Source organism: Phallusia mammillata, chromosome 6 (genome assembly GCF_965637545.1).
Source record: "Phallusia mammillata chromosome 6, kaPhaMamm4.hap1.1, whole genome shotgun sequence".
Taxonomy (NCBI): domain Eukaryota; kingdom Metazoa; phylum Chordata; class Ascidiacea; order Phlebobranchia; family Ascidiidae; genus Phallusia; species Phallusia mammillata.
The window spans coordinates 24,626,038-24,650,716 of NC_137257.1; the positions used below are offsets into that span (position 1 = coordinate 24,626,038).

The 24,679-nt window shown below is 36.3% G+C and overlaps 3 protein-coding genes across 5 annotated transcripts; 2 read left to right on the forward strand and 1 right to left on the reverse strand.

The window, feature by feature from the left end:
• The first annotated feature begins 315 nt into the window (after nucleotides 1-315).
• On the forward strand, nucleotides 316-13,149 carry LOC145233218 (uncharacterized). 3 transcript variants are annotated; one of them, XM_080097904.1, is made up of 16 exons: nucleotides 316-528; nucleotides 609-820; nucleotides 1,069-1,185; nucleotides 1,412-1,488; nucleotides 1,964-2,051; nucleotides 2,572-2,641; nucleotides 2,710-2,796; nucleotides 3,110-3,203; nucleotides 3,985-4,049; nucleotides 4,180-4,322; nucleotides 5,829-6,030; nucleotides 6,762-6,871; nucleotides 7,177-7,308; nucleotides 7,709-7,774; nucleotides 9,969-10,108; nucleotides 12,146-13,149. In XM_080097904.1, the coding sequence occupies exons 1-16, from the start codon at nucleotides 492-494 to the stop codon at nucleotides 12,264-12,266; spliced, it is 1,761 nt and encodes a 586-aa protein (XP_079954030.1). In that variant the 5' UTR covers nucleotides 316-491; the 3' UTR covers nucleotides 12,267-13,149. The 3 variants fall into 3 exon arrangements, with proteins under 3 accessions (XP_079954030.1, XP_079954031.1, XP_079954032.1); XM_080097905.1 differs by having other exon boundaries at nucleotides 317-528; nucleotides 1,964-2,033; XM_080097906.1 differs by lacking the exon at nucleotides 7,709-7,774 and having other exon boundaries at nucleotides 317-528.
• Nucleotides 13,150-13,455: 306 nt separating this feature from the next.
• On the forward strand, nucleotides 13,456-24,066 carry LOC145233229 (ribonuclease inhibitor-like). Its single transcript, XM_080097923.1, has 6 exons — nucleotides 13,456-13,515; nucleotides 18,817-18,888; nucleotides 22,835-23,070; nucleotides 23,204-23,365; nucleotides 23,479-23,640; nucleotides 23,796-24,066. Exons 2-6 carry the CDS (start codon nucleotides 18,855-18,857, stop codon nucleotides 23,871-23,873), a joined length of 672 nt encoding a protein of 223 aa, XP_079954049.1. The 5' UTR covers nucleotides 13,456-13,515; nucleotides 18,817-18,854; the 3' UTR covers nucleotides 23,874-24,066.
• LOC145233224 (uncharacterized) lies at nucleotides 15,320-17,962 on the reverse strand. The gene has a single exon (XM_080097913.1). The coding sequence runs from the start codon at nucleotides 17,937-17,939 to the stop codon at nucleotides 16,791-16,793; it is 1,149 nt and encodes a 382-aa protein (XP_079954039.1). The 5' UTR covers nucleotides 17,940-17,962; the 3' UTR covers nucleotides 15,320-16,790.
• Nucleotides 24,067-24,679: the final 613 nt, after the last annotated feature.

The window sequence follows — 24,679 nt, forward strand, 5'->3', positions numbered from 1 at the left end:
GTTGATTGAAATTAACATTTTACTGCAAGTTAATCTTCATCAAAATAGGATTCATCAAATATCTTAGGTTATCTATAGGTTTTCAGTTTCATTCGGCACAAAAGTAGATGTTAATATGCGACAATCTCCACGAGAAAACTAATAAAATGGGGCTACTTTTAGTAAACAGTTACAGTTAAAAATAATTTCATTTAAAAACACTTTCAAACAGAGATAATGTTTATCAAAATGTGTTTGTTCGGTATTCCTCGATTTTTCATTTTCGTCTTCGTGACAACGATGTCGCGACGCAAATAACAACGAGACACGCGACACGACGTACTAATCCAGCTGATTCTCAAGCAAGTAAGAAAATAAGCTTAACGAGGTTAAAGATGCGTTTTTGTGGCTTTGCAATGTTTCTGTAAATTGCTTCGACTTGGCCCTGCAAAGCGACGATGTTGCCAGTATTCCAAATATGTTTTGAGTTTATGTAAGCCGGTCACTTCACGATGAACCAAGAGCCAGGGAATTCACAAAAAATATTAAGTAAGCGTTTTTGCCTAGTACTCAATGAGTCCGGTCACAAATTTGTTAAACGTGTATTTGCACAAAAAATGTCTGTTTAGTTCGACTACCATCTACCAAACAAGCCAACATCAACTTATTGTCTGTTGCTGAAAGTGGAAATCAGTTTGTTACACAAAGTCCGAAGCAGGTTGGAGTACCTGTTCGTATCCAGACATTTACAACATCTTCGCGCAACAACAATGTTTTGGTTCAGGGGACACCAGTAATTATGGTTCAACCTACCACTGATTCAAATCAAAACATGCCACAGGTAAATAAACAAAAGAATTGCCACAGATACATCAAAAAAAATTCTGCACTTAATAACCACACCAGGGGTTTATATACACTACACCTATGTACTCCCTACTTTTGTGCAATTTGTGAACTATGTAAGTCCACAGGGATTTAATTTAACAGTTTAGGCTGTCGTAGTACAAAATATATTAAACCATACAATCTCTCACATCTCATAGCATGTGTTTTGTCCTATTGATGAGTGCTACAGTTGTTTTACAGTTAGTTAGTGAAAAACGAATGCTTTGTTCAAACTGTGGAGCCACACTGAAGGAACCTTTAAAATACAAATGTTGCTCAAAATCCTCAATAAGACCGATCCAAGTCACCTCCCTTCAGGTTTGTAACTAACCATTGTGTTATCTGTTTTATGCATGTGCTTTGATCCTATAGGAAAGAAATACAACTTATTGGTTTGTTATACTCAGTGGTTTTCGTGGTTTTGTACTGACCTTAGCCCTTACCTAGCTTGTCATTATTTTAACCTTCATGTAGTTTTGCTACTAACTTGAAGTAAGTTGATCTTGATAAGTGTCATCATTAGTTTGTTTGTTTTGTCCTTTAGAAACCAACTATTCAGCCAAGAGCATGTTTGGGTGGTTATTCAAGTCCTGCCAAAGTGAAACCAAGACAAAATCGAAGGTAATTTTGTTATTTTCATCCAATCCATGTTGTTTCTTCAGTAAAACACTAGAGAACCCTGTGAACTAAAGCTGTGCAATAACTCTTTGTAGCGATGGGGGATACCAGGTTTTGAAGGGAGTACTAATACTGAGTACTTAAATATATTGTTGTGCTTAGTTGTATATCACTGGCTAATATATCTGTTGTATCCTGGGTAATGTGCACACACACACATGCAAAAAATGATATTTCCATATGATAGCGATAAATATACGTAACCTGAGGGAACATTTTACTGGTTGTGTGCTGTTCAACTCAAATAACCGGCCTTCGGGATCGAACAGTCATATCGAAAACTGAGGCAAAATATTTTAATAATGAGTACAGGATCGATACCGAGTACTGGGTACTTGTCCCATCACTACATATTAGACCATCTTTATGACATTTTTCGACAATTGTTTTGTTTTCAAATTTATCAAATTTCTTGCAGAATGAATGCTAGCACATTTTACGGAGAGCGTAATGGTGCAAGCGAATTCCACAGCTTTCTTGCATCTAAGGTAAAGTTACATATTTGGGTAAGCCAATTTCAGACAGTTTAAATAAACATCATAGGGGACAGCAAACACTTGTTATAATGTGTCGCATGTTGTTGCCAGTTACTAACACTGTGAGTCTCTTTTAGACATAACAGCATTACCATCATAGAGATAAAAAGCGCAGTTTTGTTTCTAAATAGTTAAAAAAAAGTTTTACAGGATTCAGCCTATTTAACAGAGTAATGTTAACTTTTAAGATGCATAACAGCACCAAATAGAATTAAGTTTATGCTTATAAGTTGTTTTGCATAAATGTAGGCAGCATCATGCACCAAAAACAGTTTTTTTTTAATATTTTCGCGCAATTATGCTGCTGTGAGTTGCTTTACAAGCGAAAAACTCAATCCAACTTAAAATAGAAATAACTCAGCTGCTTTAAACTGTTGCAAAATACCTCATTTACAAACAAATGTCGTGTATTGAGAATGCTATGATAAAATTTTTCAAGGGATGCTGTATAGATTGTTAAATATTGTGAACTTGTTTTTGTATTTTGTAGAGGAGAAATGAAACGCTAAAAGTGAAAAAGAGTTGCCACCTTGTTCCACAAGACAACAACTGCAAATCTGGTACATAAAATAATCATATCATAAAAATATTTACAAAAATGATTTTGTCATGCAATTTTTGTCAACAGAATTCATTACAATCTCGGATTCAAGTGACGAAGCTGAAGTTGAAACAGACGCTGGAAAAGAATCTGCAAAAAAACAGAAAATTGCAGGTACTTTTTTACTTTTGGGATCCTAATTTATGTCATAATGTGCATAAATGACAAATGCAAAAGAAAAAAGAAAACTTAAGAAACTTTTTGGATGTTTTACCATAGTATTGCATTTGTCATTTGCCAAAACAGCAATTGTTCTGTCAGGTTGAGCCCTGAGCATCTCATGTTAACGCTTGGTGCTTGGTTAAGCGTGCTTGGTGTATTGTGACATCCCAAACATTTATTATACATTGCTTAATAGTGGTAAAAATTTACCACTTTTAAGGGACTATTTGCACCTAAATGATATTTTACTTAATTGCTTTTTAAGAACTACAGCCATGTGAAGATAAAACAACTTCAGAAACCACTTGCAACAATTCTCCCAAGCAACCTGAATCAATATTTCTGCAACAAGTTCACACGTAAGAAGATTATAACAAATTGTAATGTCTGTTGTTTAAACATATTTAACTCTGCACAGCATATCATCTAATTGCAGATGATTGTAATAGCCACTTTTTAATGTTAAAATGTGTGACGGTCGACCAACAAAAAATCTGCATTATATTGTAATTATGGGTCACATTTCTAAAGGGGACACATAATGTTTTTGTCCACATTTTTTTCTTGTTTTGTCTAATGCTGGTTTGTTCCACACATTTGGTCAAGAAAGAGTCCTTCAAACTTGTTTAAATTTACACACGTGTTAGGTAGTTATTCAAATTTGCCCCTCTAGAGGTTTGATCCAGAATGACCCAGCTTACCCAAGGTTTACCCACACACCCCCAAACATATTTTTTGAAGGCTCTGCATACTATAGTTACTATAGTATAGTACATGATCTAGGAGATTTGTACTTTGTTGGTTGGTACATTGTAAAGTATTTTGTAACTGTTATGACTTAAGTCCTGGTTAAAAGCTAGATTCCCCCATTTTCATTTCTTAAAGCCCAGAATATTTACGTTTTACTAGTCCTTAAGGTTAAAAATTTAAGGATTATTGTGCTGATTTTACACAATTGTTTATAGTAGGTTCCTTGTTTGCTGTTTAAAACTTTAGCTTGATATGTCCAGTGGGTACCTTTACAGCTCCTTATATATCTGTTTAAGCGCTTACGATTGTTTGGTATATGGTTGATAAGATATGGCTTCTGATTCATATTTTGCAAAAAGGCTTTCAGTCATGTTTTCTTATTGTTTACAGAAACGGTGACGACTCTCCGATTCCATGCAAAAGAAGAAAAGAATCTCTAAATGAAAATGAAGCAGGTAAAAACAGTAGTTATTAGCAATTGATACATTATTCATTCAAAATATTATATTTAAACACACAAAAGGCCACTTCTATGCCCGACTAAAATTTGCAGCCACGTCACTGTCTGCATATTCTTTTTTTCAGTTCAGTCCACTACAGAAACAACTTCTCATATACAGGCAACTTGCCAGAAAACCCTGCCTGCATGGAAAACTGCGACGCTCTGTGTTTTACTTAAGTCAGTCCGCATTGGCCAGTTTCACCATAAGGAGCCTGTGCAGTGCAGGGTAAACAAAAAAATGCTTTTTGAATATTTGTGTTTGTAAATCCTAACTCAATAATAATAGGTAGTTATACAATTTGATCCTTCTAAAGTTTGACCCCAAATGACCCAGCGGTTCACCCACAGATCCCCCAAAAAGTTTTTAAACAGCTGTACTTAGTATAGTACAGGGTTCGGCAACCTTTGAGGCGACGCGTGCCAATTTACTTGTTGTTAACATGTGTTAATGAACTCGCGTGCCAACGTTTTTCTAAATAATAGTTGTTCATTCCAGCAGATATCAATAATATAAAGAAAGCAGAGTGTTTTTTGCATGTAAGGCTGGATTTTAAGACAACGGCATGCTAAAAAATATAAACAAGAAGAGTATCGGGTTAAATTGTTACTTCAACATAAGCACGCAAATCGGTTGGCGTGCCACGAACAACCACCTCGCGTGCCGAGGGTTGCCAACCCCTGGTATAGTACATGAGCTAGGAGTTTCCTGCTTTGTTGGTTCGTGCACTGTAAAGTATTATCAAGTATTTTATAACTTTAAGTAGATTCACAAATTGTTAACCCCTTGACCTCAAAACATTTGTTTTTAGGTTGATGGCCCTTAAGTTAATATAAATACAAGCCCTAATAATGCTAAATAGTTGTTTGTAGTGGGTTTCTTTAAAAGCCCTAATATGCTTTTAAATAGTTGTTTGTAGTGGGTTTCTCGTTTTTTATTTCCTTGTTTAGCCTGATTGCTCGATTGGTTACCTTAACAGCCCCGAATATATAAATCTCAAGAGAGTAATTCACTTGTGTATAATTGTGGTGATTTAATGCAAAGTAGGAGGTCTCTGTTTTGCTTCACGCATTGTCAGACGTATCACCAGGCAGTCTTTTTGGTGATTAGAAATCTTCTGTTTGAGCCCAGCAATGTTATATGGTGTATTTTGTTAGCATGCACATTTTTAGTATTGGCAATGGTTTCATAGCTTGAACGTCAGGAAAAATGTTGTTGAATATTATCATAAAATTTATAAAATGAAGTAGATGTCTTGGATAGCTGTGATAAATGGTCGTTGTCTGAAGGTCAACTAATAGATTTCACAAACACAGGTAAAAAATTTCGTCACGAAATAGCTTCTTTATTTTGAAAAGTAAATCGAGAAACAATACTTCATGTATAAATTAGGCCAATCAATATTGTTCAACACTAATGCTATTGAAAACTATGTCAAAAGGTCATTAAATTCATCTTCTGCCCAGCAAAAGGTCAATGGTACTCATTTTGCAAAACAAATTTAAGTGAAAGACAATTTGTTATGTATACCTTTGTAGCAAAATGGCTTCTTAAATAAAGATCAGGTGGCACAAACCACTATTACCCAGAAATATGTTGGCACACAAAGCCATTACCATTTGGAAATAACCAGTAAAATGGCATGTGTCGCCAAAAAGGTTGTTGACATACTGTACTGTAACAGATACATTTGTTTCATGTAGAATATAAATTCGGCTGTGTTTGTTTTTGCAGTGGAGTGGTAAAGACATTAGCATGACAATGCAAAGTTGCATAGTCCAGATTCCGTGGTATGCAATCTCTAAAGTTGAACTGTCAGTAGAAGATCCACAAGCGTGTATTTTCTTCACTATTGATAATGATTATGTGCCCTCGTTAAGAAGCCAACTTGGAATGGTGCCTGGCAAAATCCCCTATTTTGACCCTGGGGGAACAGGTAGGATTCCTGTAAGGTGAAATTTAGGGGTGAGCCGAGCCAGAACTCGAGTACTCGGTACCGAGCATCGATGTTTTTGATGCTCGGTGCTCGGCCGAGCAGTTGCACAAACTGACTCGAGTACTAAATTTGCATATTCATGCCGTGCTAACATGCAAAACTAGTGTTAAGAACAATGCAGTAGATGGTGGAATGCCGAATAGCGAACCATTGGTGATGTCACAATACACCAATCATGATTGGTCGAGCACTGAGCACCAACGTGAGATGCTCGGTGTTCGATCTAACATATTCTGAATTGTTAAGTGAAGCATTTATCGAAAAAGGTTACTGTAATGTACTCTTAAAATAAAATAACCAAAAAACTGTTGGAATCAAATAACTACTAATGCAGGGGTCGGCAACCCCTGGCACGCGTGCCAAGGTTGGCATGCAAGGTGGTTTTTCATGGCACGCCATCCAATTTGCGTTATTATATTGAAGTAACAATTTAACCAGTTACACAGCTTGTTTTCAGTTTTTATCATGTCATTGTCGTAAAATTCAGCCCTATGTGCACAATACACTCTGGTGTCTCTTTATTATTGATATCGGCTGGCTCGCACCACTATTATTTAGAAAAACGTTGGCACGTGCGGTCATTAACACATGGAAATAACCAGTAAATTGGCACGCCTCGCCTAAAAGGTTGCCGACCCCTGTACTAATGTGTTATGCTGTTTTTTTTTTAGATGACCAAATCTTCATTTTTTTTTACATCTGCTCACAATGGCACTCTATTCAAGGTGATTTAATTCCACAGAAACTGGACTTCCTACGTAGAAAACTACAAAACCCCCAGGTTTGTGCGTGTTGATTTTAATTTTTGATTTGCAGAAATCAGGGATTGATTTGGTACATACCTCTTGCAGGCCTGATGTATTGTTACATATGCACAAGTGTGCTAATATTGCTGGCCTAAACACTACAGGACTGATCCCAGTAATGAATGAGTTCTCTGATATGTATGTGTGTTTATGTAACAGGAGATGTTTTGAGTTTTGTTGGAAACAACATCCACAGGAGCGCTATGAATGACATGACACAAAAAATGTTTGACAGATTTATTTTCACTGATGTACTTGTTATGAGCTTAAATTGTTGCAGAGTTTTGTGGCAAAACTTACCCAAACGGAATCGAACAACCGACAGTGTCGAATTGCTAATGCAGAACTTGTCCAACACTTCGGAAAAACCAACATATCAAAAGAACTAACACCGCATCAATCACCAGCCCAAGTAAATCTATTTTTAGTGCAATGTGCATTAATATAAATTTATCTCTTGTGGTTACTGAAGTCTAAACTGTGCAAAACCACATGTGATTTTAGGCATGTAAACAATGTTAAATGTCCTTTGCATAAGGTTAACACAAGAATTGACCTTATACAGAACATAGAAAATATATAAACCCACTAAGTGTCTTCTAACTTACCTTTTTATTATCTAACTACTCTATGACTGTCTAATGAGTAATGTATTCCTTTCTTTGTTTTAAGTAAATAAAAAAGAGGATGGGTTTTTAGCTCTACAATACATCTTTTTGTTGTCTGATTAAAATCACATTTTTGTCATGCTTTAAAAGCTTATTGTGGCAACAATACTCTAAAACAGTAATACATTATTAAAAACTTTCTAGAATCACCATGGCAAGTCTATGATGGTGAGCTCTCCAGTTGGAAGTTCACAAGTAGCAAAAGACACGGTAAGCCACCCAAACAGAATGATGTTGAATACTGTATGACCTATAACCAGTAGGCATGGGCCGAGCCGAGCCAGAACCCGAGTACCCGGTACCGAGCATTGCCGTTTTTGATGCTCAGTGCTCGACCGAGCAGTTGCACAAACTGACCCGAGCACTAAATTTGCACATTCACATACAAAAATTTTGTTTGAAAGGGTATCCAAGAACAAAAATGACTGTTTATTTAAATGTGGTATGATTGTGAAAAAACGCAAACTTCATGGGCCTGTACAGCTTAATATACCGCCGGTGACGAAAGCGACCTTGTAATGCTAAAACTTGCGTGTACTAGGGAATGTTTGTGACGTCACAATGTACCGAGCGTGCTCGGCCGACCACCGAGCATTAACGTGAGATGCTCGGTGCTCGACCAAACAGAACACTTGCAGTTTTGGCACATCCCTAATAACCTGGGTTGCCATACTGTCCTTATTTCTAATGTTTGTCCTTATTTTGAAGGGCAATATCTTAGTAAACTTTAATGTCCTTATTTCTAAAATAATGTCCTTGCATTCGACTTATTCGTATTTTGTCTTTCTTAACAATTACAAGGAACAAACATAGTGAAATGACAGTCAAACCCCCTGCTACAGGGAAAAGTATTTTGTAAGAACAAGAAATTGCTATACATATAACTGATTGTTTCTGGCAAAATATATGACATGTGATATGTCATAGCTTGTGTAAATGCAAAGATTTTGAAAATGTTTGTTTCGCTTGTTTAAAAAAACAATTTTTGGTTGTCCTTATTTTTTACGTCCGTATCAATGGCAACTCTGCTTATAAGATTGCTGTATGTCTTGCATCAACCAAAATATTATCTGCAAGCTGCATATTGCCAACTAAGCCTTGCCTTGTTAAAATCATTCACATAAAACACTGCACAACTTTTTCACTGTGTTTACATCAAGAGTTTGTAAATACAATGAAAAAGTTTTACAGTGTTATTGTTGTGTACGACTTTAACACAATCTTGGTCAAAGCAAGAGATTAAATTGAAAACATTTGGGGTAATGTTTTCTAATAATTATGGGTCCCCTTCCCTGAAGGGGACACATATTGATTTTACTCGAATTGTTTTGTTTTTTTTTGTTTTTTTTTCTTTTTTTTTCTTCCTTTTTTTTCTTCCTAAAGTTTGTCCGACTCGTTTTTCTATCAAATGTTTGATGGATTTGGCTGAAATTTACACAGATGGTAGATATATTCATGTAGATGTGCATCCCACTTTGTTTTTGTTAATAACCCCAGTATTTACCCCGCTAGCCCCCTAAAATGGGTGAGTTTTTAAACAGTGTCAGAATTGGCTGAAATTTGGATTTCTTGTATAGTATGCCATTTATATGTGTCGATTGTTGTGTTTAACCCTGTAGTCCGAACATTTACCCCACAAGCCCTTAAAGTGTAAAACGTATTTGTATGTTACTGGGCACCACAGACGAAAGATTTCTTTGGAGCAATAGTGTTACAAGGGCAACCAGTTGTATGTTGCCCGTTGGTGGGTTGCTTGGTGGTTGTTTTTGCGCCATGGCAGTTAGGGGCTTGCTAACAGCCCTATGACGTCAGAAACAGTAATGGTTGTTGCTCAAAACACATCTAGTGGTCGAAAGTTTAAACATTGGAGGATTGGGCTGAAATTTTGCAGTACTATTGATTGAGTCATTGTGGTTTTTATATATTTTTTAGTTAGTGTGTCAAACCCAATTAGTTGCCTTACTAGCCCCCTAAAATGGGTCAGTTTTTTAAAATGTTAAATAGGACATACTTCAAACAATATCTGGGCTGAATTTAATTTTGTAGTTTGTATTCTACATAGTATTATTATTTACGCCCTGTGCCGATCACTGTGTTTTACCTTACAACACCCGACTTTCTCATGGTTATCTCTTGAATTGCATTATTTGCAACTTTGCAAACGACTAAAGTTATAAAAGACGATGGCCAATATGGGACCCAATACAAAATAAACATAGGAAATATATTTATGTTTTGAAATAGGTTATAGTGTATATGCAAGGGCAATATGTGCTAAGCCACCCTTCTAGTTTGTCTTTAAGAATCGAAATCTTAAAATATCACATTATCTTGTGGTTCTATTTACTGTTCTAGATGACAAATAATGTTCTTAATGTTCAAAGATACTTTTTTTGTACACCAGACACAGATACTGCATGTTGGAATGAGTCCTGAGCAAAAGTTGATTCGTTTCACCCGATCTCGAAGCAATCGTTTGCCACAAGCAGTTGCAGTGAACGATTGCATTGATGTCCATCCAGTGTTTCAAGGGCAGCGAAAACAGTAGGTTTCACTTAAAACTAAAATTCCTTCATACGTTATACAAATTTCATTTAGTGGTATAAAAATTGTTTGCAATTTACTTCAGATTTTTTTTTTGATTGTAGACATTTTTGAACATGTCATGATAAGATGATTTTATCACAATTTATGTGCAATTTGGATAATTCCAGTCCAACTAATCACAAATTCTAAATTCATATGCCCGTAACCTACAAGTTCAACATAAAACAGCAAAACAGTCGTTCTATGCAACAGCATAGTTGTATTTTATTGTCATTATGGGTCCCCTTCCCTAAAGGGGACACATATTGTTTTTGTCTATATTTTTTTTCTTTTTTTCTTTCTAATGCGGATTTGTTCCCACGTTTTGATCAAGAAAGAATTGTTCAAACTTATTCATATTTACACACATTTAGATATTGGTCTAAAGATGGTCCATGTGAATTTTGACCCCGTTTGATCTCTCGGTTCACCCACAGCCCCCCAAAACGTAAAATTTTTAACGCAGATTTGTTCCCACGTTTTGATCAAGAAAGAATGGTTCAAACTTTTTCATATTGACACACATTATAGATATTGGTCTAAAGATGGTCCATGTGAATTTTGACCCCGTTTGATCCCTCGGTTCACCCACAGCCCCCCAAAACGTAAAATTTTTAACACGGATTTTTTCCCACGTTTTGATCAAGAAAGAATGGTTCAAACTTTTTCATATTTACACACATTATAGATATTGGTCTAAAGATGGTCCATGTGAATTTTGACCCCATTTGATCCCTCAGTTCACCCACAGCCCCCCAAAACGTGAATTTTTTAAAGCAGATTTGTTCCCACGTTTTGATCAAGAAAGAATGGTTCAAACTTTTTCATATTTACACACATTATAGATATTGGTCTAAAGATGGTCCATGTGAATTTTGACCCTATTTGATCCCTCAGTTCACCCACAGCCCCTCAAAACATGAATGTTTTAGAGCAGATTTGTTCCCACGTTTTGGTCAAGAAAGAATGGTTCAAACTTTTTCAAATTTGCACTAATTATAGATATTGGTCAAAGGATGGTCCATGTGAATTTTGACCCTATTTGATCCCTCAGTTCACCCACAGCCCCTCAAAACGTGAATGTTTTAGAGCAGATTTGTTCCCACGTTTTGGTCAAGAAAGAATGGTTCAAACTTTTTCAAATTTGCACTAATTATAGATATTGGTCTAAAGATGGTCCATGTGAATTTTGACCTCGTTTGATCCACAGCCCCCCAAAACGTGAAATTTTTAAAACGGCTATACTTGCTAAAGCAGATATTTCTGGAGTTACATACGTTTTGATTGGTACATTGCAGCGTATTTTAAACTATTTTGTAACTTGAAGTTGTATATATCCATTTTCACCCCTTTAGCCCCAAATATTTGTTTGTTTGTTCACATGTTATTGAGGCCAGAAATACAAGACTTAACCTGCTGAAATTTTTAACAGGTAGGTGCCAAATATATATCCATTATGAATGTAGTAAATGGAATATGTGATACATCATTAAATATGATGTAGCATATATAACCCGGCAATATATAGGGAAACCACTATTCTAGTTTTAGTTATGTGGGTTAAAGGTTACCCTGGCCATGGTTGCTAATGAAGTAGAGAAAACGATAATGTTTTAAAAATCATAATAATTGACGATATTTTAGTTATGGCATAGTTTGAAAGATTGCGTGGTACCTTAGCATAACAAAAGACTTGATTTATGGTTCAGATTTGGGTTTGTAAAAGATTTGTTTTTGGCCGAATCACAACAACTTATCGGACTAAAACCCAATCTTTGCAGTAATTACGATTTCAATTGAATAAATTTAGCAAACCAAAAATTCCCTAAATCTCTGTTTAAAATGTTGTTTACTTTATAATAAAAAAAGGCTAAAAGAGCAATAATTTGCAAAAGACAGATACAAAGGTAAGATGATTTGGATTTGTAGTTCAATTTAAAATAGCTTGTTTAAGTAGTGATTGGACGTTATTAACCATTTTGTTACTGTTTTCAGACTAGCCATTTATCCCCCTCCACCAGCCAAGGGAGGAATCACGATCACCAATGAAGACCAATTCTGTCTTAATGAAGGAGAATTTCTCAACGATGTCATAATCGACTTTTATCTCAAGTAATTTTAACACTTTTACACCAGTTTCCTTAGTTGAAGCAGTTGTTTCCACACTGGTGTTTGCAGTTCTTCTAATTCCAAGGTGTACAAACATTAAATAGGGTTTTAAGTTTCACATCGGGGTTAATTGTAAATGAGGTCCTGCACCTTGGAAAACATTTAAACCCGCTATAAGATGGATTCACGAATTAAAAGGGGGCAAATCCAGGGTTTTAGAGTTGGGAAGGATAAATTTAGACCCAAACTCAAGTGATTGTTTTGGCTACTTGAGGTTTTGATGCTAAATGAGAGTATAATATAATGTGAACTCACTTTTTAAAAAACCTAGCAAAAATTTTGCTCTAAATAGTGATTTGTAAAGTGGTGTTATCAACAAACTTTTTTTGGATTCTTATATTCACAACTAAAAAAGTTTCAAATTTTTTTATGACACAGCAATTGAAGAACATTTACAATTTAACTTAAATTTTTACTGGTGAGGGTTTCTGTGAATTGTTGCATTTGTAAAAGTTGGTTGTTTCAACTAAAATTTTGGGTAACTTTAATTAAATCAAATATTCTGAATTTTGTTATTTATTTAACTTTTTCAGGTATATCAAGTAATCTTTCAATTTTGCTCACTTTTCTACTGTCTAACGATATTATAGCATGGGCATTTGTTGTTTGTGTCGATTAAATTTACTTATTTACCTTCAACAGTTTATTATTGATTAAGTTCAAAAAATCGACAACTTTGTGAGATTTTCTTATGGTTAAAAATTCATAAATCCTGGTAAATTGATTCTGGTAATCATTCCCTGTTCTATTGCTACTGTTGCAACAATTTTCAATGCTTTGTACAATGTCAACTTATTTTAACCTGGAAATAAACATTTCCCAACTTGTGATGTGAAAATTCATGCTCAATTATCTTTACCCTGTCTAACAACATCACAGTACGCCAGGCCCATTGAAGGCGCCACACCCAATCAGCCAGTCACCAAGCATTCACCACCATATGGCAAGGCGTAGGCTAGAAAAATCTAGCCTGCGGTGGGATTCGAACCCACAACAGGAGTATTTCCGGGACTCGCGCTTTACCAGCTGAGCTACACAGGCTCAGTGGAGAATCTGCCTAAAGTCGAATCACAAGTCGTGGGTTCAAATCCCATCGCAGGTGTGGCCCCCATCTCATTGGTTTCTCGCTGTCATTTGTTTCCCAGGTCAAAAGGTCGGCTACTTTGTTGATTCCTCCACTGGAACACAAGTAACAGGTAAATTGAGGTGCTATGTTTGTTTAATTTAATCTATCCTTCCTGTATGGATGCCTAAATGCAGTGGTTCTCAACCTTTTATGCACTGCGCCCTTTACCAAAAAATGTATGTAGCAAACTCAACTAAATTATGAAGTCAATATAGTTATGTAGATGTGCATTCCAATTGGTTTGTGTTGACAACTCAAGTATTTACCCTGCTAGCCCCCTGAAATGTTCGAAATGTGTTTAGGGAATTCCCTAACTCGATACTGACGCCATATAATTCGACTTGGGTACTCCCCTTTCCAAAAAAAAACGTCTTAACTTTGACGTTACCCGCATGCTCCCGTAAAAAAGCTGCGGGTGCTGCAGAAAACCAACTATTAACCTACAGTTACATTGTTGTGTAGATGTTGGCTTGTAACAATCAGTTAAGTATGGAATTGGTGTTGGCGTCGTTATCACTCTGACTGTGATTCGACTCTATGCTAAAGCATTGTGGAAAATATTCAAAGAAGATGTTGACATGACTGGAAAAAATGCTATTATAACTTCCGCAATGGAGGTAAATAATCCTTATTGGTTGTTAGTTGAGTTGAGATGAGTGTTAGTTGCGTAGTAACACAATTGCACTAAAATTGCACTTGACGGAGATAGCTGAGCAATGGTATTTTTTTATTTTATTTTTTATTTTTATTGGATTATATACGTATAAGACACAAAATGGAAAGACCGAGAATAAAAATAGCACCAATCAAAAAAGCGACAAGATGGGCTAAAGGCCCGCCCATTTTACCTTAAAGGTCGCAAGTCTATTCTTCAATGCACTTACATATTCTGAGGTTTTAACCGACTTAAACAATGAAATAAACAAGTACAGCGTGGGCAAAGTTCCTCCATACTTACAACGGTATATGACAAACCGCGCACATAACAGTAAACAATTTAACAAATCATCATCAAGGTGAGTTCCAAAAATAAGAGTTACAGGGTTAATTCGCAAGGGAATTAAAAGTTTTGCTGAAATCCAAGACGTTACGTCTTCCCAGTAACTTTTAACATGTTCACAAAGATAAAATAAGTGCGATACAGTTTCGGGGCCCTTTAGACAGAAAACGCATTGGTCAGAATCAATTTTTCCAAAGGAGTGGAGTGCTTCGTTTGTTGCAATGGCACGCAGGTTTAGCTTTATTTGAAAGGAACGCAATTTGGTTTCGAATGTAGAGTGATAAACTTTTGAATACAGCTTTTCCCAAGGGGTGGTATTTGGTGCGAGGTTCAAGTCCCGTTCCCATTTTTTTTGTTGCTTTTCTGGGCAAACCGTTACATATTGCTTTATTTTGTTGTAGAGCGCCTTTGGTGTTTTATATTCCTGAAACATTTCTAGGCATTCATTAATTAAGTTTAAACTGTTTTTGGAAAGGTCATCAGTATGGTCCCATTCGGGAGGGAGGGCGGCAACCATTTTAATGAAAATTTTAAAGTCGGTGTTATTCGGGGTAAATTTATATTTATCTGCCAATTGGTCGTACTTATAATATTCCCCCTCAGAATTAAGTAAATCGGAATAATCAAGTATTCCTGCATTTATAAGAGACTTTAAACAAAATGTTTTTGACCTAAGTCTGACAGATTTTGAAACCCACAGTGCTCTACTGTGCGATTTGGGTGAATGAGCTACATGAGTAATACTTCTAATGTCTGTAATTATCTTCCTTACCGTTTGTAAGGGGATAATTTGTGCACATTGTTTCGAGGAAGTTGGTAAGTTGCCTCGAACCCATGACTCTAGTTCCATTAAGGACAACGCATTTTTTTCTAAATGTTTCCATGGGGCTTCGTATTCGACGTCAAGAAGTTTTAAAACCCATTTAAGATTTAAGGACAAAATGTAGGCCTCGACGTCCAACATATTTGCACCTCCATTATCAACGTTTGCGATAAGAGTGTTACGTTTTATTCTTTCCCACCTCGAGCCCCATACAAACTGGAATAATTTTGTTTTTAGTTTTCGTAAAAATATATTCGGAAGGGTTATTGGCAAAACACTAATTTTGTAAATTAGCGTCGGAATTACAAGGCTTTTCAAAATGCATATGCGTCCCAAAAGAGTTAACCCGCGAGACGACCATATGTTTAAAATTGCGCTGATTTTACCAATCATGTTACCAAAATTTAGAGAAAACAATTGTTTCCTATCTTTAATCGGGATTTCGACACCCAGATATCGAAACGACGCGTGTTTAGCTTCCAGTAGCCTTTGCCGTGTACATTAGGCGCCACATTTAAAGTCATGGTCACAATTTTGTGATTAGACATAATACCTGTAACAATATTAGCGCTCGTAACATTGGTTAATAACGATTTTGAGGTTAAAAAGAAATCAATACGGGTCGCCACCATTGGATTTGTTTGAATCCTCGAGTACTTTCTCGCATCACCGTGCCGATGTCTAAATACATCATATAGCTCAAATGTACTCATATATGCCTGCACAGTGGCTCGCGAATTTTTGTTTGCATGCGGGGGCCCACGATTTTTGTCCAAAGTTGAATTTAAGATAACGTTAAAGTCCCCTCCTACAATCATGTCGCCGTCAGCAGCTGATATTAGACGGGTAAAAAATATATTAAAAAAGTCCGGATTGTCGTTGTTCGGTCCGTAAATATTTGCTATCGTTAAATTTCTATTTCCGATTTTTACCGATGTAATCAAAAACCTCCCGTTCGGATCAGCTGCCTGTTCAATCACTGAGTATGTTAGGTTTTTGGAAAATAATATGGCCACACCCTTGCTACGATTTGTACCGTGTGCCCAAACGATTTCTCCACCCCATTCCATCTGCCAAAGTTTTTCATCTTTATGAGAACAATGAGTTTCCTGTATTAGGGAGATATGATATTTTTTATCTCTAATGTACTTAAAGATTGATTTTCGTTTAGGTGGGTCACGGATTCCAGCAACGTTAAAAGAAGCGACAGTGATAGACATTAGAAAAAAAATCAAGAATTAAATACACAACAGTCTAGCTCTTATATCCGTTCCACCCCTAGGTCCATGTCCCATTCATATTCGAACCCGCATGAGCATCTATATGGTTTGCTCGGTTCGGTGCATTCAGCCGATTTTTTCCCACAACTACAATGAATCAATTTACATTTACACAGATAATTGGAGCACTCTTTGCTCATTGTGAGATGTGGGACAGGATTGATAGTTTTATACACACATGTAATAGAATACCTTTCGCACTGTATGCATTCAAATAGATTTCCATCCGTGGTAAACTCCGGTTAAAACTGCTTGCAGCAGGGGATCCATCGCATGATCGATTGACATTTTGGACAGTTAATTGTCTTTTCCTTCATCGGTACCAATATAGATGTTTCTTCGTCGCAACAAGCCTTTACAATACTGAAGTCATTCTTGCATTTGTAGCAGTAGAAATGCGTTGAATCTGGGGCCAAGAAACTCTCGGTATGACATTCAGGACATATGAGTGGGATCGGTGTTTGGCATAAACTTTGCGACTTGCTGTTAGGCAAGATTTCTGGACTTGTTCTAAATCTCTTTTTAAGATTGGTTTTCTGAAGGTTCGGGTTATTATCTTCAAACCTCGGGGAGAGATGCCCTGTGGTAGTTGGAGCTTCGATGTTGGTGTAGTTTTCGTGGTTGTTTTGTTTATCTTTCCCCGCCTGTAATTCAACGCATGGGAAGGTCTTATCAGGATCGGCCTCCACGCGCTCGAGTGGAGCAGGTGAACTGGTCCTGATAAGGTTCGACCCAGTTCCATTCGTCTCCCTTCCGTGATTTCTTCTCTGTTCATTAGTTTTGTTTTGCAGTTGTGGGTAATCATTTTTCCGTTTAGGACAATTGACTTGTTTGTGCCCTGCCTCACTACAATATTTACAGGTAAATTGTTGTCCATGATAGGTTACGTAGAACTCGTAGCCATGAATTGTGATATAGCTCGGGATTGGGTTTACTGCTATGTCTGATTTAATCATGGATGCTACTCGCCTACCTGAAAGTAGTCCTTCCTTGTCCTTCCTGTGGGTCATTTTTTTAACTTCCCCATACCGTTGACTCAGTGCCTCAGCAATTGCTTCATTATTAAAGGGAATAGGAACCCATTCAATACCAACATTGATAATGTCACTTTCGTAAAGTCGAATACTTTTTATATACTCTACTTCAGCGAGCTTGTTTTGCAGTTCCAAGACGTTCTGTCTAGTTGTGCAGGTCACGTCGACCTGCGTTCCTCTCATTTCCGCAATTCCCAGAACTTTTTTGATTGGAAAATCTATCTCCTTTAATAATTTCCATAAATCCTCACGTTTAAGCATTCTATCCGCTTTGAAACTTAAACAGTTTGGCCTTCTTAGCGCACTCCCCGCGCTCTTCACCGTCGCTTGTGCATAACTCTCACTCGCCTTCTCCATTTAGATGCGCACTCTACGAGTGTCTGACAAAGATGAGCCCCGCAATACCAATCCGCCGCTAACAATAACTGTTGCGTGGCGACATCGTGTGGTCATTTAATATTTTAATTACCTGCCCCATAGAGTAATTTAGTAGGTTATAAGTTGTTGATAGGCTCTTGCTTAATAAGATGGAGTTGTAGCGGTTGCGATATAATTTATGCAAATTTCGAAATAATAGCTACGTATTTGGCTTGCTTTTAACGTTGCGATAAAATTTGGCTTGCTTTTAAGCCCTGACCTTCCTACCGATCCTAACGTTAACGTAAATAACGATTTGCTTAGAATTTGCGTTTTTTACTGGGGAATTCCCAAAGGTGTGTTCAAACAAGTAGCTATTTATTGGTCAGGATGGACTTGGTGCATATTTTGTATTCGGTGACCTATCGGAAACTCTAGCCTGCTGTACGAATTTTTTTTTCCTTGGCGCAACAAAATAATACATTGTGACAACGTGGCACGAAACGCACAGGACACAGCTGCGAAAGTTTAGCGATTGTAAATGCGTTAAAAATGGAAACATAAAGGGCCAAGGTCGGAATTTACCCTGAGAGGTGATCGACAAGTAAAGCAAGTCGGACGTTTAGCATTTGCACATTTGAAAATATGCGCACATTGTAACCAGCACATTTTGCTATCTGCACATTTTTCTTGTGCTCACATTTACGCTTGCGCATTTATGTGCACTTTTGATTGGCTCAAATGTCCGTTCTTTGAAAACATAAAATTTTTGAAATATGTTTACAGATACACGCACCACTGTTTGGTAGACTTGACTTAGTCTAGAAATCGGCTATTAGACTTTTTTCCAAAGTGTAATAATTGTTTGTTATTTTAGGCAAGTCTGAAAAGCTTCGCACTCAGCTCACCGAATTCATGAAACGTGACCTGAAAACGCATCAACTGACAGGTAAGGACACATTTTAAATTGAGTTACACTTGTTAATTTTTTTGACTCCATTTGGGTCGTTGCAACACGTAAGACAGTTCGTGGGAGCCAAAATTTGCGATTCTTTCAGCAATACAGGTTTCATCTGGATTGTAACTGTTTGAAAACGAAAGGTAAATACGTTTTTAAAATTAGTGTTGGCAAGAATTGCTGCAAAGTGTAAACATTACTGTTATACCTGGCACTTCACAAATACAACATTGTTTTGATATAACATTTGCTTTACCAGTAAATTAACTGATCGGTATTAATTCACGAATTGCAGAGGTAGGGCGCAATTAATTTTTATTAGCTATTTTGTAATTTTACCCCTTAATAGTTCTTATTGCCTGAAACCTTGGGTGAAAAAGTGTAGCTAATCACCATGTAAGATAACGTTTGCTTCAAACTTAAGATTTTAGAAGTAAAAGGCACGCAATATTATGAATTTTGCAATAATATGTGAAACTAGAAAGGGGTTTTCTAATATACTTTAATTTTATATATTCTGCATCCTATTTACCAATTTACTGTACACATTATTTGCTTTACACATATGATTGTTTTTGCACAAAAACGAATGGGTCCCCACACATGTGTTTCTGCGGATTTATGGTAAACAAATGTTGCGGTTATTTTTAGATTCTTAAGGACAAATTATTAGGAAGCATTAAAGTTTGGTCTGTATTCTTTTTGCATCATAATTATGGGTCCCCTTCCCCAACACATCTTGATTTCACTCTGTTTTTTTTGTTTCTTTTTTCTTTTTTCTGCCGAAGCGTTGCCATGCACTTTTGGCATCTAATCTTTTGTGGATTTGGTTGAAACTTTCACAGATGGTAAATACAGTTATGCAGATGTTCCATCAGTTATGTAGATGTGCCATTGACTTGATAGCCAGTATTTACCCGCTAGAAAAAAAAAAATTTTTTTTGCACATGTCAACAGAGGGGTATGATGACCAGCCTTATGACGTCAGAAGCATTAACGAATGTTGCTAATAACGCCTCTAGTGGTCAGATATTGAAACATTGGCCGAATAGGGCAAAATTTAAAATGCCGATTTGGATAAAAAGTGGTTTTATAATTCGTACTTTTGGGTCTAGAACCAGTTGCCCCACTAACCCCATAAGATGGGTGAGTTTTTTTAAACAGTGTCAGAATTAAATGAAATTTGGACAGATTGTGGAAGCTTTTATAGGTCTCAATTGTTGTGTTTAACCCTATAGCCCCATTATTTACACCTGTAGCCCCCAAAAATGGGTAAATTTTTTAAACATTGTCTGAGTTGGATACATTTTGACAGTTTACAGAATGTGCTATTTATAGTTGTCGATTGTTGTGTTCAACCCTGTGTCCCCAACTTTTACCCCACTAGCCCCCCCAAAATGGGTCAATTTTTTAAACAATATCTAAATTGAATGAAAATCGGTCAGCTTGTTGAGTGTGCCATTTATAGGTGTTGGTTGTTTTGTTCAACCTTGTAGCCCTATCCTTTACCCCACTAGCCCCCTACAATCGTGTGCAATTCGCCATAAATAGGAACTGATTGTTGTGTTTAGCTTTTTTTGCAGATAGAGAAAAGCTTCAAAAATGTATAAATTGAATGAAATTTAAATAGTTTGTACTCCATATAACATGTTTATTTATGCTCAGTACCGATCACTTTGTTTTACCCTACAACAACAAACTTTCTTTTAGTTATCTCGTGCAATGCATTATTTACAACTTTGCATGTGTGGGGGCCCATGAGTTTATTCTTGCAGAAACAACCAAGGTTATAAAAGATAGTAGATGGTATGGGGCCCAATATAAAATAAGTGTATGAAATATATCAATGTTTTAAAATAGGTTATAGTGTATATGTAAGGGCAATATGTTCTAAGCCACCCTTCTAGTTGTCATATAATTACAAAAACACTAAAGAAGAAGGAAAAAATACTTTCTATTTAATCTCTTGCTTTGACCTTAATATTGTCGTCCAAGGTCAGTTTGTAAGTACATTTTTTCCTAGAAAGCCTTAACTGTTGTATTACAGACACCATCAATTAAAAAGTCATTTGCTACAAAGGTATACATAACAAATTGTTTTTCACTTGACTTTATTTCACAAAATGAGTACCATTGACCAGTAGAAACATTTCACGGTCCAGATGCCGAAGGACCATTTAATAACCTTTTGATACCGTATTCTATAACATGCAGTCCTTAGAGTTCAACAATACCATTTTGCCTAATTTATACTTGACTTAAGTATTGATTCCTGGATTGATTTGTCAAAAATAAAGAAGCTACGTTATGACGAAAAATCGTTCTTAACTGCGTTTATAAAACCTAAAAGATAACCTTTAGTGATCCATAGTCATACCGCACCCAAGGTGTCATGGAGAATTCAAACACCTGCGGCTTTCGAAAAAGTTTTTTTATCTTTATGTTGATCCACAACGTTTTGCTTGACATATACAAAACCGAAGCACATTTATCGAGTTTAAATCACAACTGAAAATGCGCGTAATAACTTAAAAAAACGACATGGCATTGCTGCGCAAAAACAGCTGATTTCTAATCACCGAAATGACTGTCTCGTAAAACGTCTGTCCTGGGTCAAGCTGAGCACTTCCGCTCTGCATTAAAACGCCTTAATCGTAAACAAGTGAATTACTCCCTTGGGCCTTCTATCTGACTGACAGCGTACACATATTATAGGCTGCAAAGGTAACCATTTGGCCAGTGAAGGCAAAATTGTACATACTAAATGAGTAACTTACTGCAAACAATTGTTTATTATTTCAGCACGTTAAATCCTGAATTTGTGGCCTGAAGCTAAAACCATTAATTCGGGGTTTAAGGTGTTAGAATGGGTAAGTCGAATAAAAAGTTAAAAAATTCTTTTGAATACTTTACATTTTACCAACCAACACAGCATGAAACTCCTAGATTATGTATAGTCAGTACAACCGTTTTAAAAGTTTTACGTTTTGGGGGCCTGTTGATAAACCGCTAGGTCAGGTCAGCATGCGGCCCTTCATTAAAGGTTGTGCGGCCCGCAAAAAATGCTTGGATTTCAAAAGTACTGGCAAACGAGTCCAATTATTACATATTTTTGAGCTGAACATTGAGCCTGATGCTAGTTTTCTGCGATCTGGCAAAATGTGGCTAGAATCAAATACGAATTATACCTGTAGTTAAACATATTTGGTAAGCAACAAAGCAAAATCGTTATGGACATGTGCGGCCCTCGATCCAATTTTGACATTTATAATTGGCCCTACAGTAACAAAGGTTGCCCACCCCTGCGCTAGGTCATTCCGGGTCAAACTTTAGGAGGATCAAATTTGGATCAATTGCTAACATTTATGTCAGGGGTGGGCAACCTTTGTTACTGTAGGGCCAATTATAAATGTCAAAATTGGATCGAGGGCCGCACATGTGCATCACACAAAGTGATTTTTCTTTGTTTCTTACCAAATATGCTTAACTACAAGTATAATTCGTAGTTGATTGTAGTCACATTTTGCCAGATCGCAGAAAACTAGCATCAGGCTCATTATACAGCTCAAAAATATGTAATAATTGGACTCGTTTGCCAGTACTTTTGAAATCCAAGCTTCTCTGCGGGCCGCACAAGTTTTAATGAAGGGCCGCATGCGGCCCGCGGGCCACAGGTTGCCCATCCCTGATTTATGTAAATTAAAATAAATTTAAAGCACTCTTTATTGACCAAACGTGTATATCAAATGAGCGTTAGACAGAAACGAATATTTTTTGGTTGGAAGATTGAAATCCTTCACGGAAGGGCCATAAGAAATGTGATATAAAATAAAGTCCAGTTATGTGTTTTAATCGTAATTCTAAAATCTAGGCTATTCAAGAACTCAGTTGCACATTCTCTACTGGACATTTTAATGTGTCTGCAACTTTTTGTTAGATCTGCTGAGTGACCTACAAGAATGCTCAGATGATGAGAAGGATTCACTTGCGAAGTTTTTTCCTGTGCGGTTCGATTTCAGCCTCACCCCCATCACATCCAGTACAGCTCACACCTTGGGTGAAATCCTCCCGAAATTGAATCGACCTGTTGAGTGGCTGATTCTTGAAAGCTGCAACCTGAACTTAGAATCACTACAGATGATTTGTAAAGGAATCTCGAATCTCAAAAATAAGGTTTGTCTTGAATATTTACTCATTGTTTTACATAACCTAAAGCTGAAATAGCTAAATTAGTGACACAATTACGTCAATTATTTTTTTTTGTCAATTAAATTTTTGCAACAAATAATCATCAAATCTTGCACAGATAGAGTTTCTTGCTCTGAGACTCATTAAGTATGGAGATGACGGAGTCGGATTTGTTTCTCTTTGTTTAAACAATGCGCCAAAGTTGTGGCTGGATGGTTGCGAGATTTCTGCGACTGGTTTAAAAGTTTTATGTGAAGAAATCAAACACGTCGAAATCCCGGTAAGCTTTATTAAATGATAAATCCCGAAAGTAAGATAAAGCAACTAATCATTGCCACAATTACGTCACTGGTCACAAATTTTTGCAACAAATAATCATTTAATCTTGTGCAGATGGAATTTCTTGACCTGAGTCGCAACAAGTTCGGTGATGAGGGAGTCGAATTTGTTTGTAACTGTTTAAACAATGTGCGGAAGTTGAGGCTGGAGGATTGCGGGATTTCTGATGATGGGAAACGGATTTTACGTGAAGAACTCCAAAGACTCGGACTTCCCGTAAGATTGTCTGTTTCTGTTTTTTAACTAAACTTTTTTTAATCCTGTAAAAAATATCAGTGACGTAAATATAATGACGTCACAACTTTCTTTACAATTCGGAATTTTTTTTAATATTGTTTACAAATATTTTTGCTTAATGTTGTTGTTTTTAGCTTTCAACTATCTGGGGATTGTGGAAAGAAGATGGATCGTTTTACTCAGAGAATTCCGACAGCGATAATGAAAGTTAAACTGAAAACAATGTTCTTATTTTGACAACTGCGTTGTTTGTTTTTTTGGTTTTATTATGTGCGATGTTTGTTGTAATAAACAGTAATTGTTAAAACAAGCGTTAAATATTGTTTTATTAATATAAATGCAAACAAGTTTTATAAATCTAATTGTTTACGAATAAAATAAAATTATACCGAAAAATGAAAAAAATTGCAAAATGTTTGTGAAATTTTCTGTTCACATTGTTACCATAGTAATCTAATTCACTCATGTTCATGTTAATTACCAAACATAGAAATATTATTGTTTTCACATTATTAAATCACCAGTTGACTGCTAAGATTTAAACATGGATAAACAGAAGTGGAGTATTTCGTTGCCGTTTACTTCGACCGACACTAATCAGTTAAAACGTTCAGTACACCACTTCATTATAATATGCCTATGGTATCATACGTCCTCTCTTTGGAGTATATGTCCTCCTTTTTAACGAAAAGGACAAAACAATGCTCAAATGTCGTCCTTTTTGTACTTACTAACTCTCTAAAAGCAATTGTGCCTTTGAAAACAGCCAAAGAATGTGAATTGTGGTCGTTGTTGATTGAAATTAACATTTTACTGCAAGTTAATCTTCATCAAAATAGGATTCATCAAATATCTTAGGTTATCTATAGGTTTTCAGTTTCATTCGGCACAAAAGTAGATGTTAATATGCGACAATCTCCACGAGAAAACTAATAAAATGGGGCTACTTTTAGTAAACAGTTACAGTTAAAAATAATTTCATTTAAAAACACTTTCAAACAGAGATAATGTTTATCAA

What these genes read in the sequence shown, in the direction of transcription:
- LOC145233218 (XM_080097904.1), top strand. Translation starts at nt 492, where the DNA reads ATGAACCAAGAGCCAGGGAATTCACAAAAAATATTAA. An exon ending in TCCAAGTCACCTCCCTTCAG is followed by an intron (nt 1,186 to 1,411) that starts GTTTGTAACTAA and finishes TTTGTCCTTTAG; the next exon opens with AAACCAACTATTCAGCCAAG. An exon ending in CACAAGTAGCAAAAGACACG is followed by an intron (nt 7,775 to 9,968) that starts GTAAGCCACCCA and finishes TTTGTACACCAG; the next exon opens with ACACAGATACTGCATGTTGG.
- LOC145233224 (XM_080097913.1), bottom strand. Translation starts at nt 17,939, where the DNA reads ATGGAGAAGGCGAGTGAGAGTTATGCACAAGCGACGGTGAAGAGCGCG.
- LOC145233229 (XM_080097923.1), top strand. Translation starts at nt 18,855, where the DNA reads ATGAAACGTGACCTGAAAACGCATCAACTGACAG. An exon ending in TCAAACACGTCGAAATCCCG is followed by an intron (nt 23,366 to 23,478) that starts GTAAGCTTTATT and finishes AATCTTGTGCAG; the next exon opens with ATGGAATTTCTTGACCTGAG. An exon ending in TCCAAAGACTCGGACTTCCC is followed by an intron (nt 23,641 to 23,795) that starts GTAAGATTGTCT and finishes TGTTGTTTTTAG; the next exon opens with CTTTCAACTATCTGGGGATT.